Source organism: Salmo salar, chromosome ssa02 (genome assembly GCF_905237065.1).
Source record: "Salmo salar chromosome ssa02, Ssal_v3.1, whole genome shotgun sequence".
Classification (NCBI taxonomy): Eukaryota; Metazoa; Chordata; class Actinopteri; order Salmoniformes; family Salmonidae; genus Salmo; species Salmo salar.
The window spans coordinates 30,883,829-30,902,456 of record NC_059443.1 but is presented as its reverse complement, the minus strand read 5'-3'; the positions used below and the strand labels follow the sequence as shown (position 1 = coordinate 30,902,456).

General features: G+C 44.7%; 1 protein-coding gene across 2 annotated transcripts; it reads left to right on the top strand.

Moving 5' to 3' along the window:
- The first annotated feature begins 1,040 nt into the window (after window positions 1-1,040).
- LOC106579796 (uncharacterized) lies at window positions 1,041-15,397 on the top strand. Of its 2 annotated transcripts, XM_014159992.2 has the most exons (14): window positions 1,041-1,219; window positions 2,011-2,349; window positions 2,572-2,835; window positions 3,141-3,176; window positions 3,598-3,770; window positions 4,000-4,162; window positions 5,015-5,076; window positions 5,362-5,554; window positions 13,075-13,233; window positions 13,513-13,586; window positions 14,206-14,232; window positions 14,824-14,870; window positions 14,954-15,016; window positions 15,161-15,397. In XM_014159992.2, the coding sequence occupies exons 1-13, from the start codon at window positions 1,141-1,143 to the stop codon at window positions 14,976-14,978; spliced, it is 1,641 nt and encodes a 546-aa protein (XP_014015467.2). In that variant the 5' UTR covers window positions 1,041-1,140; the 3' UTR covers window positions 14,979-15,016; window positions 15,161-15,397. The 2 variants fall into 2 exon arrangements, with proteins under 2 accessions (XP_014015467.2, XP_014015461.2); XM_014159986.2 differs by lacking the exon at window positions 14,954-15,016.
- Window positions 15,398-18,628: the final 3,231 nt, after the last annotated feature.

Sequence of the window (18,628 nt, the reverse complement as noted above, 5' to 3'; positions counted from 1 at the left end):
TCTTTTCCTGTATTTTCCAATTTCTCACAATGTCATACATTTTTCTCTCTTCCTCATTTATCTCCCCCCTTTCTCTCTCCATTGTCCTGTTTTTCTCTTTCTCCCACACCCTTCCCCTCTTCTCTCTCTCCCTCTCTCTCTCTCTCTCTCTCTCTCTCTCTCTCTCTCTCTCTCCTCTCTTTTTCTGTCTCTCTCCCCTCTCTCTCCCGTCAGCTCAGTGGTAATTAAGAGTGTATCTGGTAATGGAGTAATGGAGCTCAGAGGAGCTGATACCACCGTAAGCTTAATTAAACACATTTATGGGATGTAAAGACATTTAGCCCAGAGGTTCCACTGCTCCCACTATAACCCAAACTCTTTATTTTTCTCCCTTTATCTCGCTAACTTTCTCGTTACCTCTCTCTGTCTTTCTCCCTCACTTTCATTCTGTCCATCTCTTCCTCTCTCTCTCTCTCTCCACTTTATTGGTGTTTTTCCCTTTCTCACTGTCACATATACTGTACGTGTTTGTTCCTTTTGTCGTTCTCCAACTCCAGTATTGAGGTCATCGTATGGATTTTATCCCAAGTGAAGTTCTGCCCTCTCTGTTCAAGAACATACACAGTACAGTGACTGAGCTGCAGCACGAGTTTACATCATCATGTAGCCTGGTGTGTTATACTGTGTGCGTGTGAGTGTGTGTGTGTGTAGGTGTGTGAGCATGTTGCCTGTGTGCGTGTTTGTGTTTCTGTGCTAGCCTTTTTCCCCTGTGCCAGTCCTATAAGTGTTTATCAGTCACCAACAGTGAACACAGTGACGCTCTCTTCCTGAACACTATCAAGGTTTTGGACGGGTCGTATCCTGTTCACAGAAAAGGCACAAGTTCGGCCCAAATTACACCATATCCTCTATATATTGCACTACTTTTGACCGGTACTAATGGCCCCGGTCAAAAGTAGTGCACTAAATAGGGTATAGGATGCCATTTGGAACGTAACCACATTCCCTGTTAATGATAATTATAGAATACAGAAATGTTGCAAGTAAACTGGAGATGAGAAGGGTGTTGTTGTTTGTGGTGGTGGTGGGTGCTAGTGGAGAGTGTGTGTTGGTCTGTGTGTGAGTTGACTTTACACCTGCTCAGCTGCCTCCGCTTGGACCATGGAGTTTAGATGGCTCCTCTTTGTTTTTATTTCTTATTCAGTGATGCTCATCACTCAATCTGACACGACCACTAAAGGTACGGTGAAATTTGAACCATTGATAGCTGACATCGCACAAATTGCCTTAACTTGCAAGATTTCTCCCGTACAACTGTTGTGACTGGGTTACTCACTCGTTTTGAAGCTGAAAAGGAATGTGAGATTCTTCCATCGGTGTTCAGTGGATCTTTTATCAGAAAGTATATGGGAAAACATAACATACAAAATAATCAAGGTAGTATTTTATAAATAAGGTAGTATTTCAGTAGAGGTTTATAAATATTCCTGTCATTTGGAGTTCAAAGCAGGGATACACATATCTAATCTGTCCAGTCTGGCTGGTTCTCAACTCTCCTTGGTGTTTAATTTGTCCATTAATGCCATTGATTGGGCTTAAAGAGTTCACAACACACTGGCTCTTCCTGATCTAAATCAGTTACTGATTAAAAAGGAAGGATAAAAACCTGGGCTGCGTTCCAACTGGCACTCTATTATCTATATAGTGCACTACTTTGGACCAGGGCTCTAAGAAGTAGGGTGCCATTTGAGAGTCCTCTAGAAGCAGAGCTGAGCGTCTCTGGGTTAAGTCTGTGTTGATTGTGGCTCCAGAACAAGTCACCTCATCTCCTCAGGTCTCATCTATCAGTAGTGAGGCCAGAGCCTGATCCAACTGCAACCCCTTCTACTAGCACCTTTAGTTTTTACAGAGCACATAGAGCTGGATAGGTGTGAGCAGCCATGGCAGAAGTTCCCCTGTAAGCCCATTGGAAGGTTAGACCTATCACTATTTCACTCACTTGTTTTTGTGTGTGTTTTTTGTCATCATCAGACCCTGACTGGAGTGATGTCGTCGTGACAATGGTTGGCAGGGAAGTCACCTTACCCTGTGTTGATTGGCCTCTCACGGGCACGGTGAGCATTAATTGGAAGATGAAGCCTCTCAGGGTGGACCACTGGAAACTGGTCCTCTCGGCCAATGAGAGGCAGCAGTTCTCGGGCGCAGCCTCAAAGGCTTCCATGCGATTGGTTGACTCAAACTTTCAGAAAACTGGGGACTTCTCTCTGCTGTTTGTCCCCAAAATGGAGGACAAGGGTCACTACTCCTGTCTGATTAAACAGCAAGAGAAGAAACTGAGAGAGAAGATCATACTATTAGCCGTCCTCACAGGTATAGAACTGTGGTCCTGTACACAAAACAGGCTACCGTTACAGTATGTCCATATACATGTAATAAACAGGTGTGATGGTATTGATAAAAATATTTTGTGTAAATCATTTCCCATGCCCACTTTATTTGACACAATCAGGTCAGACTGTAGTAGCAATATCCCACATGTTTTCTATCTCTTCTATCGTTCCTCCTATTTCCTACCTCCTACATCTTCCCCAGTCTCTATCTTTCCTTCAGCCACTCTCCCTCAGTACAGCACACTGCGTCTGATGGCAGAAGTGTCCCCCGCCTACGCCGTTTCCGAGGTAACCTGGCTGTCCCCCGGCGGGACGCCACTACGATTGGCAAGGAGGTCATGGGGGGTGGTCGCCAAGCTGCCCCAGATACTCCCCACTGACCAGGGGGTATACATCTGCCAGGTGTACCCAAGGGGTAACAGCAGCAACCCTATGTTCCCCTTCACTGTGGACCTCCGCGTGGATGGTGAGATATGACGGGGGGGATGGAGAGAGGGCGGAAAGGGTGTAGTGACATAATTGGAATCTGGGATGAATCTCAATACTCCAAACAAAGCATTGTATTTAGATCGGCGTTCTATTGGCATTGTTATGTAATTGACTAGTATTTATATGTGCTCCCACTATAACCACTGCTCTCACACTAACCCAAATGCTTTATTTCTGTCCCTTTATCTCTCTCACTCCCTTGTTCCCTCTCTGTCGTTCTTTCTCCCTCTCTCTCTCCCTCCCACCCTCTCCCTCTCACCCTCTCTCTCTCTCTCTTTCTAGGTATGAATGTGGCCTCGTTCACCAATATAAGCCATAGTGAGTGACGTCACCGTGTACAGTAGACTCTAGTCTAGCTAAAACACAGAGTCAGCAGCCTTTGGATCAAGCAGCACAATACAAACTGACCTTACTGAGGGACCAGCTCTCTCTCAGAAACATAACGACATAATCCCTGTTGCTGCTGTGCACCTCTCTCTCTATCTCTCCTTCTTGTCCTCTGTCTGTTCTGTTCCTCTCTCCACTGCCACTTCTGTCACTCATCCTCCTCTCTATATCTCTCTACCCCACCATCTTCCCCACATATTTCTGTCACTGTTCCCCCACCACTCTCTCGCTCTCTTCTTATCTCTCACGTTCTCTCTCGCACTTACGCACCTCTCATTCTCTTTCTCCCCCATTCCCCCCGTTCTCGCTTTCTCTCTCTCCCTCCGCCTCCCTCTCCTCTCCCCCTCCCTAGGTCTTCAGATCTCTATGGCCAGTCTCACCCAGACCCCTCTCACCGTCGCCTGCCCTCCGATGCAGGGCGACTATGTCCTGCTCTATTGGAAGCCCCCAGACAGCAGAAACACCAACACCACAACCCTGGTCTACGGGTATGACCGCTGGAGGGACCGCACAGAGAAAAGCAAGGTACACCCAGAAGAGGATGTGTGTGTGTGTGTGTGTGTGTGTGTGTGCGTATGAACTGAGTTCCTCTACAGGTTTCTTCCTTCAAGGGGGTTTTCCTGGCCACAGTGCTTCTGTTTCTGCCTGCTCCACAGGGTCCAGGCCGGGTTACTGTAAAAGCACTTTATGACAACTGCTGATGTAAAAAGAGTCTTTATAAATGAATGTGATTGAATGAATTTGATTGATCTAGACTCATGCCCAGCTGAGCCTGGATGGGCCATTGTCTACCCCAAAAGAGGGTTACTTCTCCTTCCTGCTGAGCCCGGGGCTGAACGACGGAGGCCTCTACTTGTGTAAGGTCTTCCTCAATGACAACGTGTTCATCCAGAGGACCCTGCTTAGCATCCTCCAAGGTACAGAGGGGAAGAGGGAGGTGTGAAGAGAGAAGAGTGATTCATTTATGTCTGATATAGAGATATCAGTATGAATAAAAACAAAGACTAAAAATACTGTCCAACTCCCACACACGCAGAAACACACACACACATACTCACACACCCGTCTGTCAATTTCTGCAGTCTTGGAAGGCTCTAATAATCACTGTCCCTCTGGCAGCCATCACAGCTGCGCAGACATGACCAAGCGATCTGTCACTGTCACCCTGCTCCACACGTCTGTCTCACACACACACACACACACACACACACACACACACACACACACACACACACACACACACACACACACACACACACACACACACACACACACACACACACACACACAGCCCCGTGGACCCATGTATTTTTATCTTGCCTCATTATGGGTGTAATTATGTACGGTTATACCTGCAGCACTCCCACCAGGGCTGTGGGAGGCACACATTAAACACTGTAATCACGGACAGAGACGTGTGTGTCTGTAGGGCTTGATTACACCCAGATTGATCCTCATTGGGGTTTGATGAGACATGGGGCATCAGTCACCGTCAGGCGACACATTAGAAGCAATTCTGTGTAATGAATATATATTATTTTGACCCCTCTCTGATTCTCTCATTGTTTTCTTTCCATCCACCCCAACCCCCTTAACTCACCTTCTATCTCTCCTTGCCCCCCTTCTCTTTTTGTCCCCTGACTACCCCTTATTGGTACTTCCTTCACTCTCTCCTTATCCCTACCTCACATTGTCTTTTTCTTTCCTACTCCCTTGCCTTCCACTCTTTCTCCTCTCCTTCCCCCTTTCTCACTATCCCTCCATCCCAGTGAAAGCCAGACATTCTCCATCAGCCGTGGTCCTGACGTGTCATTATACAGAGCATTCCCAGGTAGGTAACCATCCCCTGACTGGCAACATTCATCCCTCATCTCTTCACTTTGATAGTTAGCTGATGTGTGGTGAGCTTTCAGGCACAAAATGGCTCCTTGAGCACCTGGGCTGAGTTCATTAGGCACAAAACGGAAAACTGACTGAAACAGGGAAGGACAACCTGGACTTGTCCAATTAGAAACACTTTTTTTGTGTAAGTTTTCTATTGCATTGTCCCCTGAACATGGCCCTGGTGTATGAAGAACACACTGTATAAGCCCAATCCATCTCCTCCATCCACCAGGTGAAGCGGGTGGTGTGGAGCCACCAGAACCAGAGTCGCACGCTGAAGTGGAGCTCCTCTGGCCTGGGTCGCCTCAGCACCGAGGTTCCCCTGTCCCCCACCCTGGACATGGCTGGGAACTACACCTGCACCATGCAGCTGCAGAACGGACAAGCGGTCAAGGCAGTTTACACCGTCAAACTGCCCCCGAAAGGTTTAGAGAATCAAACGGTCCAACTTGGGCCTTTAGATATAGATCTAAGATCAGCGTACCCTCTCCTAGTGCTAACCATAATCAGTAATGCTAAAAATGCTAAACTTTTCTCAGGTCAGTGTCAACTAACTGTACCTAGCAGGACCAACAGTAGATATATAGGCCTATATATTTGTCCAAATAAGTCCCTTTACAATGCTTCCTTTCCTTCTAGCTATCATCTTATCCTTTCTTCCTCGCACCTACCCAGTCAGTTCCGGGGCGGTCTGGGCCGATGTGTTAGAAATGTCAGGGCCAATTTCTGGTCCCAGTCCGCCCCTGGTCAGTTCCCATCAGTGATTCCCATCAGTGATTAACACTCAGATGGAACCATACAAACAGAGAAGTTGTAAAACCAGGAGGTTATGTAACTCATGTTTGTATGTTTCCATTTGAGAGCTTTAAATATACTTTGCTCTTTAACACCACTATAGCCAACACCACTATAATCATTATGTCCAAATAGGCGCTCATCCAAGTCCATGTTTACTGAACATGAACCTCCTATATCAGTGGTCCAACAGCACACACGGACAAACATACCTGATTCAACTCTTTGAGGGCCTCATGATTAGTTGCCAGGTTGAATCAGGGGTGCTTGCCTGGGGCTACAATAAAAATGTGTACGGTTGGGGGTACTAGAGGACCGGAGGTGGGAGACACTGCTCTAGAACAGTGGTTCCCAACCTTTTTGGGTTACTGTTTCACCAACAGAATTTTGCTCTGCCCGGAGTAGCCCTGAAATACCCCCTCGTGCATTTTACCAGTAGGCCTATGGTTTCATGAGTCTTCTCAAGTACCCTCTGTGGATAGGCCGAGTAGGTCCTAGTACCACTGGTTGGGAACCACTGCTGTAAATCCTAAACACACCAGACATCCCTTCCCAATAGTGAGAAGTGAACAGCAGGCTAGCTCACCTGCTAATCCGTTAGCTATGTAAACACACCTGCCTGTGTTTATCCCTCTCTCCCGTCGCTCCAGTCCTTCAGTGCTGGATGTGTGCCTTCTCCATCCTCATCTCGTTATCTCCAGGGCCCTGTTGTGAGCTAACCAATCAGCCCAGAATTGGAATAGGCAGGATGAATTCTAAATTCCAATTCTAAATTCCACATAAACTTTAAATGTGAGAATAACAAGAATTGTACACATATAGAAGACAGAGAAAGGCACTGAATTCTGCGTGAGGATTTCCCAAGTATTGACTGGAGAAAACGTCCACATGACACCCAATATGTTCCCATGTCTGATCCAGCCACACACCACAAAGCATTGCTTTGAATGGGAGCCTAATTGTCTGTTTCACCTATTTTATTCATTTTACATTTTACATTTTAGTCATTTAGCAGACGCTCTTATCCAGAGCGACTTACAAATTGGTGCATTCACCTTATGATATCCAGTGGAACAACCACTTTACAATAGTGCATCTAAATCTTTTAAGGGGGGGGTTAGAAGGATTACTTTATCCTATCCCAGGTATTCCTTGAAGAGGTGGGGTTTCAGGTGTCTCCGGAAGGTGGTGATTGACTCCGCTGTCCTGGCGTCGTGAGGGAGCTTGTTCCACCATTGGGGTGCCAGAGCAGCGAACAGTTTTGACTGGGCTGAGCGGGAACTGTGCTTCCTCAGAGGTAGGGAGGCGAGCAGGCCAGAGGTGGATGAACGGAGTGCCCTTGTTTGGGTGTAGGGCCTGATCAGAGCCTGAAGGTACGGAGGTGCCGTTCCCCTCACAGCTCCGTAGGCAAGCACCATGGTCTTGTAGCGGATGCGAGCTTCGACTGGAAGCCAGTGGAGAGAGCGGAGGAGCGGGGTGACGTGAGAGAACTTGGGAAGGTTGAACACCAGACGGGCTGCGGCGTTCTGGATGAGTTGTAGGGGTTTAATGGCACAGGCAGGGAGCCCAGCCAACAGCGAGTTGCAGTAATCCAGACGGGAGATGACAAGTGCCTGGATTAGGACCTGCGCCGCTTCCTGTGTGAGGCAGGGTCGTACTCTGCGAATGTTGTAGAGCATGAACCTACAGGATCGGGTCACCGCCTTGATGTTGGTGGAGAACGACAGGGTGTTGTCCAGGGTCACGCCAAGGCTCTTAGCACTCTGGGAGGAGGACACAAGGGAGTTGTCAACCGTGATGGCGAGATCATGGAACGGGCAGTCCTTCCCCGGGAGGAAGAGCAGCTCCGTCTTGCCGAGGTTCAGCTTGAGGTGGTGATCCGTCATCCACACTGATATGTCTGCCAGACATGCAGAGATGCGATTCGCCACCTGGTTGTCAGAAGGGGGAAAGGAGAAGATTAATTGTGTGTCGTCTGCATAGCAATGATATGAGAGACCATGTGAGGATATGACAGAGCCAAGTGACTTGGTGTATAGCGAGAATAGGAGTGGGCCAAGAACAGAGCCCTGGGGGACACCAGTGGTGAGAGCACGTGGTGCGGAGACAGATTCTCGCCACGCCACCTGGTAGGAGCGACCTGTCAGGTAGGACGCAATCCAAGCGTGCGCGGTGCCGGAGATGCCCAGCTCGGAGAGGGTGGAGAGGAGGATCTGATGGTTCACGGTATCAAAGGCAGCAGATAGGTCTAGAAGGATGAGAGCAGAGGAGAGAGAGTTAGCTTTAGCAGTGCGGAGAGCCTCCGTGACACAGAGAAGAGCAGTCTCAGTTGAATGCCCAGTCTTGAAACCTGACTGATTAGGATCAAGAAGGTCATTCTGAGAGAGATAGCAAGAGAGCTGGCCAAGTACGGCGCGTTCAAGAGTTTTGGAGAGAAAGGAAAGAAGGGATACTGGCCTGTAGTTGTTGACATCGGAGGGATCGAGTGTAGGTTTTTTCAGAAGGGGTGCAACTCTCGCTCTCTTATTCCATTCTATCCTATTCTACATCCTTAACCCATTGTTCTGTTGCTTATCACAGCCAGACAGGTTGACCTGAAGTTGCACTACAACCACTTTAAAACGCTTCACAGAGCACTGACCTTGTAGCCCCGCCCGCCTGCCTGCCTGCCTGCCTGCTTGCTTGCCTGCCTGCCTGCCCGTGTGCCTGCCTGGCTGAGTGACAGAGTGTTTATGGCTTCTGTCCCAACGGAGGTAATGGGTTGTCACTGTCATCACCACCAGACCCGCCTGGGTTCAAATAGTATTTTCCCTGTGTCTGTCAGTGTCACTCTCTCTCTCTCTCTCTCTCTCCCTCTCTTCACACCCCCACACATCTTCAGATGATAAGTGTAAATGGTGAGGGAGGACACCAGGACAGCTCTCTGGAATGTATTCACATTCATTGTATCTGAGGAAGCACACACAGCCACAGAAGGATCTGACAGTTGAATGAATCTCCTAATGAAGATGAGCTCACTACCAATACCCCCATACATCACTGATACAGAGGAGCCATGATGATGACACACAACAAAGCAATGTTTTAACAAGAGTAATGGATATGCAAAGGGAAGTGTTGCATTTAGAATGAGCTCTTGTTTGTGAGGGCTGATTGAACGTTGTACTGTGGTCTTGTTGTCCCATTTACTCTCTTATTGGGATGTGGGAGAGAAGAGAGGAGATGGGAGGTAGGGAAGAGATGGGAGATGGGAGTAAGAAGTAATAGAGGAACAGAGGGGAGCAAAGAGGGAAAGAGGGAGGGATGGATGATAGACCCACATAAGAAAATAATATAGTATACTATGGTATAAATACTGTAGTATTACTATATTTATATACTATAGTATTCACTGTAGTGTTTTTGCAGCCGTTATTGTAGTATTCACTGTAGTGTTTTTGCAGACATTACCGTAGTATTTACAAAGTGTTTTTTTAAATGATCTTTGACGTAGAAGTGGGTGCTTTCTCCTTGAGGAAACCTGCTGGACAAATACTATAAGAGGAAAGGTTCCATAACCTGTAGGACTGTAATATGAATGGATTGTTCAATGCTTCTGCTCTTTTCTATAACCTGTAGGACTGTAATATGAATGGATTGTTCAATGCTTCTGCTCTTTTCTATAATCTGTAGGGAACACAATATATAGTCTATACTTGGCATGTAGGTTTCTCACTCATGGGTGGCAACATTTTAATTTTAATTTTATTTAACCTTTATTTAACCAGGCAAGCCAGTTAAGAACAAATTCTTATTTACAATGACGGCCTAGGAACAGTGGGTTAACTCCTTGTTCAGGGGCAAAACGACAGATTTTTACCTTGTCAGCTCAGGGATTCGATCTAGCAACCTTTCAGTTACTAGTCCAACGCTCTAACCACTAGGCTACCTGCCGCCACAAATTGGGATATGGGGGATGGGAATGGGTGGGGTATATGCAAATTGAATACTGTAGTATTACTATAGTAAAAAAACAATAGTGTTTTTGTGGATAAAACTGTAGTGTCGTGTCTCGAGTGACTTGTCATTAAATGTGAAGACTGTTATTTTATCAAATCAATTCTCTGTAATTATTATAATCAGTTCTCATTCCAAACGTCATAAAATTATTGTCTATCTGCACGAACCCAGCCTTTACTATGAATCATCCATACACCAATTGGCTCAATTATTTATTTACTAACTAATTAAACAATTACAGAATATACAATACATAATAACATTATACAGTGAATATCGTCCCTAGTGGACTTAACAAAAACTGTTTGGTTATAACATGATAGATTCAGAGACAAGAGAAGGGGGTTTTGGAAGGAAGACTAAGGAACATGGGTCTCTATCGGACCTGGGAAGCTATTCTCACATAAATGCATATGCCACTAACGATCGCTCATTCGGAAAAGTAATGCATTGTATTTCCGTGAAGCTGGCTTCGATAGTTGAGCTGGTGATGTGAGGCTCTGGTTTGCCCAGTCGATGTTGCCATTGTCCTTTGTAGATTCTTCCGGGTTGTTGTGTGAGAGGTTCACCTGGTCTGAGAGGTTCATCTCACTCTGGAGATTCGTCCTCGTCGGTCAGTGTTCTCGTACTAGATTTGCGCATATGTTCAGCTGCAATCTGATATATGCTAGTTTAGTATGCACTTCTTCTTTAGGTGCTCAATAGTTCAGAGTTCATACCATTTCACGTGTGGAGCAAGCTCTCACGTTTCCTGGTCTGTAGAGTTGAAATTAGAATTAGTCCTTTTCAACGTGGGGGACAAGTCCTGCTGTTATTTGGAATTGAGTTCCACAGAGGCTTTTATTCAAGAGTGGAAAAGGGTTGGTTCATCATTTCCAACCAATGTCTATTCACTTGGGTGTGGCTGCTGACTTAGTTCAACTTTACATGGGAGGCCAATTCTCTCATTTTAAAGGTTAACATCACATGACATCATTTCGCAAATAGTTGAATCTTTTACTCATTCATTTTATTCAAGAATTAGACGCAAGCCTCGTAACTGAGGAACCTGTATAAACAGAGTTAGGGTAATGTGGCTGTATTGTCTTTCATGAGGTCACAAACATGAAACGAAATGGACCGGGTCGTAGCTGGCTTCTCCACCGACCGTTTACACATTCTCCAAAATAGGAATATTGTTCAATTCTCAAATTCTGGGATGTAGTAGAATTTGGCAGGAGAATTCCTTTGTTCTACTGTGACCCTCTCTCTCCCATACTGCATGGTCAGGGAGACAAGAGTCTCTGCAAGGAATTTACGATGTAGTTGTAAAGTCATAAAAACTGCCCCTCCCCTCCTAACAGGAGAGCGGGGGTTGTTCACATCTCTGCTAGCCAATTCACTGCAAGGGCTAGCGTCATAACAGTAGTATTCTACACAGTATTATATAGTAAGTACTACACATGATCGAGTGATACTACAGTGTGTAGTATATTATTTGACAGTATACTACAGTTTACTTCACAATTTTATAGTAAGCACTACATGATTGAGTGGATACTACAGTATGTAGTATAGTATTCTACAGTATACTACAAAATGATATAGTAAGCACTACAGCGTGTAGTATAGTATTCTACAGTATACTACATTATTATAATGTAAGAAATACACGATTGAGGGATACTACAGTGTGTAGTATAGTATTCTATAGTATACTACACATTTCTATAGTAAGTACTGCACATGATCAAAGGATAATACAGTGTGGAGTACAGTATACTACAATATTCTATAGTCAGAAGTACACGATCAAGGGATACTACAGTGTGACGTATAGTATTCTATAATATACTACACATTTCTATACTAAGTACTACAAATGATCAAGGGATACTATAGTGTGGGGTATAGTATTCTACAGTATACTACAATATTCTATAGTAAGAAGTACACGGTTGAGGGATACTACAGTGTGGAGTATAGTATTTTGTCATGTGGGGAAGTGTGTAGGGAAAGGAAATTAGAGGAGAGCAGAGAGGAAGGAAGGGAGAGATGGTGCACCCAGGCCATTGAGGAGTGATGGTATTTACGCCTCACCTCGCTGCACCAAATTACCATAATTCATGCAGTGTTAAAGAAGCTGGCATTGAGAACAGAGCAGGTCAACCTGGCCTGGGGGTCAACTCCCTGCCACCACACTATTCCATTAGGGACCCCAACACACACACACACACACACACACACACACACACACACACACACACACACACACACACACACACACACACACACCACCCCCACCAATCAATTACACCTCACACAGCACTTCATGATTGATTCGTTTGAAGCACAATGTATAAGTCAAGACAGCAGGGCAAGGTGAAGGCCTGTAGAGGGAACTAACACGAAACAAACTTCTGGATGTTTTTGGGAATTTGTAACTTGATGATGTAGTACAAATAAAACATGGGTGCTATCAAATTTAGTTTTTTTATCCAGAAAGACTTGCAACCTCACAATAGAATCATCATGAATTAGCAATATATAATTAACAGTAACATGTTAGTAATGGTCACATCGCTGGTGTACAAATTAAGATATATATATATATATAAATGAAGATATACACTGGTGACATCAAAGTCTCTGTTATATTCTGGATGCTTGTGAGCAGGTAGTTGTCACTGTGGTAACTGACACCACATCTCCTATGTCTCCCTGTGTCTGTGTTTGCATGAATGATGTCACCTCACCTCACCATGCAAACACACCAGACGACTGTATTCATGTCGCGTGTGGCGCTTGTCAGTCTACAAATGGCTAATTTGAATACCATGAGCTAATCATCACATGGTTATGTCATGTAATAATTCCGTGTCTCCCCTCCCAACCTTCTCTTTCATCGTTCTGTTTCATCCAGAGTACTGTATGGAGTGTGATTTATACTGATTGTCTTGCCATGATAAGGAGTTAGACATTTCAACATACCCACATTGACTCACCCTCGCTATTTCGATAGGACCTCTCTGGAGCTAAACCAGGGATCAGGCCTGCCCCCTGCTGGGAATGAGACCACACTGTCATTGATGTACAAGTATTCAATTCATACAACACTCATTAACTTATTCTCTTTTTCTCTTTCTCACTTCTTTCTGTCCTCTTCTCTCAGACAACACAGAGAGCACTACTTCTATCTCTCCTCCTCACCCAGAGCGCAACAGTACCTCGCTCCTTCCCTCCCTCCTCTCTGCTTTATTACTCCTGGTGCCCCTGGTTGCCGCAGTTGCTGGTGTGTTGCTATGGAGACAGAAAGACATTTCTCGCCGCGGTGAGTCTTCCGGCGTTTTCTTTTTTGACATCCCTACCTCATTCGTGTTCTCTCCATCTCTGGACCTGTCAAGTCCAGTGAGTGATCTGGGGCATGACATATTATGAGGTCGATGAAATGAATCTGGCAGTCTGCCTCTCACTGTGTGTGTGTGTGTGTGTGTGTGTGTGTGTGTGTGTGTGTGTGTGTGTGTGTGTGTGTGTGTGTGTGTGTGTGTGTGTGTGTGTGTGTGTGTGTGTGTGTGTGTGTGTGTGTGTGTGTGTGTGTGTTTCTCCACAGGTATTGAACAGTCTCTCTCCCACTACTCTGGGGAAGTGGAAAATATCTATGAGAATCCTGAGGATGTCAGACAGGTGATGGATTCATGCCTTCTCTGTATCTCAATACTCTCTGATGAATCTCTGTTCTCTTCTCCCTCTCTCTCTCCTCCTTCTGTCTCCCCACCATTTAATGTATTGTCTCTGGTCCTCTGTTTCTGTCTCTTTCTTCTCTCTTTGTTTTCCTTTGTTTTCCCGCGTCTTCTTCTTTACCTCTCATCTAACTCCCTGTCTCTCCCTTTCTCTATATTTCTCTACCCCCTCTCTCTACTCCTTTCCCTCTCTCTTTCTCTCTCTCTCTCTCTCTCACTCTGTGTGGTTATTGAACACTGTTTTCTCTCCTCTCTCCCTATAGACTTCTCCCCAGGGTTCAGTGTGTTTATTGAACACTGTTTTCTCTCCTCTCTCCCTATAGACTTCTCCCCAGGGTTCAGTGTGTTTATTGAACACTGTTTTCTCTCCTCTCTCCCTATAGACTTCTCCCCAGGGTTCAGTGTGGTTATTAAACACTGTTTTCTCTCCTCTCTCCCTATAGACTTCTCCCCAGGGTTCAGTGTGGTTATTGAACACTGTTTTCTCTCCTCTCTCCCTATAGACTTCTCCCCAGGGTTCAGTGTGGTTATTAAACACTGTTTTCTATCCTCTCTCCCTATAGACTTCTCCCCAGAGTTCAGTGTACATGGTGAGTTATTGTGTTTTGTTCTCAGCATCACAGACACAGAAGCGTTCCCCTGAGTCTGTGTGGGGAGGTGAGGTTGTAGTGGCCTCTCTTGCTAGTCTGTCCTCAGTGTGTGTGTTTGTGTGTGTGTGTGTGTGTGTGTGTGTGTGTGTGTGTGTGTGTGTGTGTGTGTGTGTGTGTGTGTGTGTGTGTGTGTGTGTGTGTGTGTGTGTGTGTGTGTGCGTGTGCGTGTGCGTGTGTATGGGTGTGTGTGTGTTTCTCCCTCTTCTGTCAGCAGATATGTCTCCCCCCATCAGAACTGTGGTTCAGAAAAACCTGTCAGTTCTTAACCGTCAGCCTTACATTAGTGATATTAACAAATCAATCGCATCCCACCCAGGAGGATGCCTTTAAATGTAATCTCCTCTCTCTCCCTTCCTCCCCTTCACCCCCTACTCCCCCTCTCTCTCCTCTCTCATACTACAATGCCCCTGTCTTTCTCTTCTTCTCCTCCCCTCCTATCTCTTGCTGTACTATGCCCTTCTCCCTTCTCTTGCACTCCCTCCCACCCACCACTTCTCTCTCTCTCTCCTCTTCTTCTCCTCTTCTTCTCAGGACCTGAAGCCCAGAGGGGAGGATGATGTCTATGAGGAATTGGATCGGTAAGAATTAAATTGCCCTGGGTCATGCGTGGTGTGTGTGTCTGTACGCATTTCTGTCACAATTTCCCATCTCCCCTTCACAGGCCCTCTCACCCCCATCAACTCTGAACATCACTATGACACTGTCAACCTGGCGCTGCACGTCGGTAACATAATGTCGCATAATGCACTGACAGTGAAGTGTGTGTGGTTTTGGGTGCGACGTGCAGCACGCCATGCATGGGTGCATACGTTTGTGTGTGTGTACCTGTGTGTATCTGTGTGGTTTAAGAGCGTGTTCTTTTTTTCAGATACGAATCATGCAGCCTTCTGGAGACCTCCACATCTCAGGATTTATCAGCAAAAGCTTAAAGCAATATTATCTCTCCTCTGTTCAGTATATGGACATTTACAGTGCCTTGACTTTTTCCACATTTTGTTATGTTACAGCCTGAATTTAAATGAATTACATTGAGAATTTATGTCACTAGCCAACACACAATACCCAATAATGTCAAAGTGAAATTAATAAAAATGAAAAGCTGAAATGTTTTGAGTCAATAAGTATTCAACCCCTTTGTTATGGCAAGCCTAAATAAGTTCAGGAGTAAAAATGTGCTTAACAAGTCACATAGTAAGTTGCATGGACTCACTCTGTGTGCAATAATAGTGTTTAACATGAGTTTTGAATGACTACATCGTCTCTGTACCCCACATACACAATTATCTGTAAGGTCCCTAGGTCGAGCAGTGAATTTCAAACACAGATTCAACCACAAAGACCATGGATGTTTAACCTATGCCTCGCAAAGAAAGGCACCTATTGGTAGATGGGTAAAAAAAAAAAATTAAAAGCAGGCATTGAATATCCGTTTGAGGATGGTGAAATTCTTAATTACACTTTGGATGGTGTATCAAGTCATTTCAAAGATACAGGCATCCTTCCTAACTCAGTTGCCGGAGAGGAATGTGGCAATAGAAATTAACTTTATGTCCTGAATACAAAGCGTTATGTTTGGGGCAAACACAACACATCACTGAGTACCACTCTTCATGGTGGTGGCCGCATCATGTTATGAGTATGCTTGTCATCGGCAAGGACTAGGAAGTTTTTTTTTAGATAAAAATAAATATAATAACCTCCCGAGTGGGGCAGCGGTCTAAGGCACTACATCGCAGTGCTAGAGGCATCACTACAGATCCGGGTTGGGTCCCAGGCTGTATCGAGGGGCGTGACCAGAAGACCATAAGGTGGCGTACTATTGTCCCAGCGTCGTCCGGGTAAGGGGAGGGTTTGGCCGGCCGGGATGTCCTTGTCCCATCGCGCTCTAGCGACTCCTGTGGTGTGCTGGGTGCATGCACGCTGACATGATCTCCAGTTGGACGGTGTTTCCTCCAACACATTGATGCAGCTGGCTTCCAGGTTAAGTGAGCACTGTGTCAAGTAGGAGTCCGGCTTGGCAGGGTCGTGTTTCACCTCTCCTGAGTCTGTACGGGAGTTGCAGCGATGGGACAAGACTGTAACTACCAATTGGAAATCACGAAATTTCCAATTGTTAGTATATATATTTATATATATTATACATTTCTGTACTTTTTTTTACCCCTTTTACAGTACCAGTCAAAAGTTTGAACACACCTAATCATTTTTTCTTTATATATTTTTTTACTATTTTCTACATTGTAGAATAATAGTAAGGACATCAAAACTATGAAATAACACATATGGAATCATGTATTCACCAAAATAGTGTTCAACTAATCAAAATATGTTTTATATTTTAGATTCTTCAAAGTAGCCACTGTTTGCCTTGATGACAGCTTTGCACACTCTTCGCATTCTCTCAACCTGCTTCATGAGGAATGTTTTTCCCACATATGCTGAGCACTTATTGGCTGCTTTTCCTTCACTCTGCGGTCCAACTCATCCCAAACCATCTCAATTGGTGATTGTGGAGGCCAGGTCATCTGATGCAGCACTCCATCACTCTCCTTCTTGTTCAAATAGCCCTTACACAGCCTGGAGGTGTGTTTTGGGTCATTGTCCTGTTGAAAACAAATGATAGTCCCACTAAGTGCAAACCAGATGGGATGGCGTATCGCTGCAGAATGTTGTGGTAGCCACGCTGGTTAAGTGTGCCTTGAATTCTATATAAATCACTGACAGTGTCACCAACAAAGCACACTCACACCATCACACCTCCTCCCTCCATGCTTCATGGTGGGAACCACTCATGCGGAGATCATCTGTTCACCTACTCTGCGTCTCACAAAGACACGGCGGTTGGAACCAAAAATCTCAAATTTGGACTCATCAGACCAAAGGACAGATTTCCACCAGTCTAATGTCCATTGCTTGTGTTTCTTGGCCCAAGCAAGTCTCTTCTTATTATTGGTGTCCTTTAGTAATGGTTTCTTTGCAGCAATTTGACCATGAAGGCCTGATTGACGCAGTCTCCTATGAACAGTTGATGTTGAGATGTGTCTGTTACTTGAACTCTGAAGAATTTATTTGGGCTGCAATTTCTGAGACTGGTAACTCTAATGAACTTATCCTCTGCAGCAGAGATAACTGGGTCTTCCTTTCCTGTGATGGTCCTCATGAGAGATAGTTTCAATATAGCGCTTGATGGTTTTTGCGATTGCACTTGAAGAAACTTTCAAAGTTCTTTAAATTTCCCGCATTGACTGACCTTCATGTCTTAAAGTAATGATGGACTGTCATTTCTCTTTGCTTATTTGAGCTGTTCTTGCCATAATATGGACTTGGTTTTTTACCAAATAGGGCTATCTTCTGTATATCAACCCTACCTTGTCACAACACAACTGATCGGCTCAAACGCATTAAGAAGGAAAGAAATTCCACAAATGAACTTTTAACAAGGCACACCTGTTAATTGACATTTATTCCAGGTGACTACCTCATGAAGCAGGTTGGGAGAATGCCAAGAGTGTGCAAAGCTGTCATCAAGGCAAAGGGTGGCTACTTTGAAGAATCTAAAATCTAAAATATGTTTGGATTTGTTTAACACTTTTTTGGTTACTACATGATTCATATGTGTTATCTCATAGTTTTGATGTCTTCACTACTGTTCTACAATGTCAAAAATAGTACAAATAAATTAAAACCCTGGAATGATTAGGTGTGTCCAAACTTTTGATTGGTACTGTATATGTAAAATGGAATAGAGCAAAGCACAGGCAAAATCCTAGAGGAAAACCTGGTTCAGTCTGCCTTCCAACAGACACTGGGAAACATTCACCTTTCAGTAGGACAATAACCTAAAAAATAACCTAAAAATAGACCAAAAATACACTGGAGTTGCTTACCAACATGACATTGAATGTTTCTGAGTGGCCTAGTTACAGTTTTGACAAAACTCGGCTAGAAAATCTATGGTAAGACTTAAAAATGGCTGTTTAGAAATGCTCAACAACCAACTTGACAGCGCTTAAAGAATTTTAAAAAGAATAATGTGCAAATATTGTACAATCTCTTAGAGACTTGCCCAGAAAGACTCACAGCAGTAATCGCTGCTTAAGGTGATTCTAATGTGTATTGACTCAGGGGTAGGAATACTTATGTACATTTCTGTATTTACTTTTCAATCAATTGGCTTCAATTCCTAAAAACATGTTTTCACTTATTTCATTATGGGTTATTTTGTGTAGATGGGTGAGAAAAAAACATATTGTTTATTAATTTTGAATTCAGGCTGAAACGACAAAATGTGGAATAAGTGGCCATAAGGATAGATCTGGGTTGGGGGAAATGTAAA

Coding starts and splice junctions, on each gene's coding strand:
- LOC106579796 (XM_014159986.2), top strand. CDS start 1,141: ATGGAGTTTAGATGGCTCCTCTTTGTTTTTATTTCTTATTCAGTGATG. Junction 5,555..13,074: donor CGTCAAACTGCCCCCGAAAG/GTTTAGAGAATC, acceptor CTCTTCTCTCAG/ACAACACAGAGAGCACTACT. Junction 14,233..14,823: donor CCCAGAGTTCAGTGTACATG/GTGAGTTATTGT, acceptor TCTTCTTCTCAG/GACCTGAAGCCCAGAGGGGA.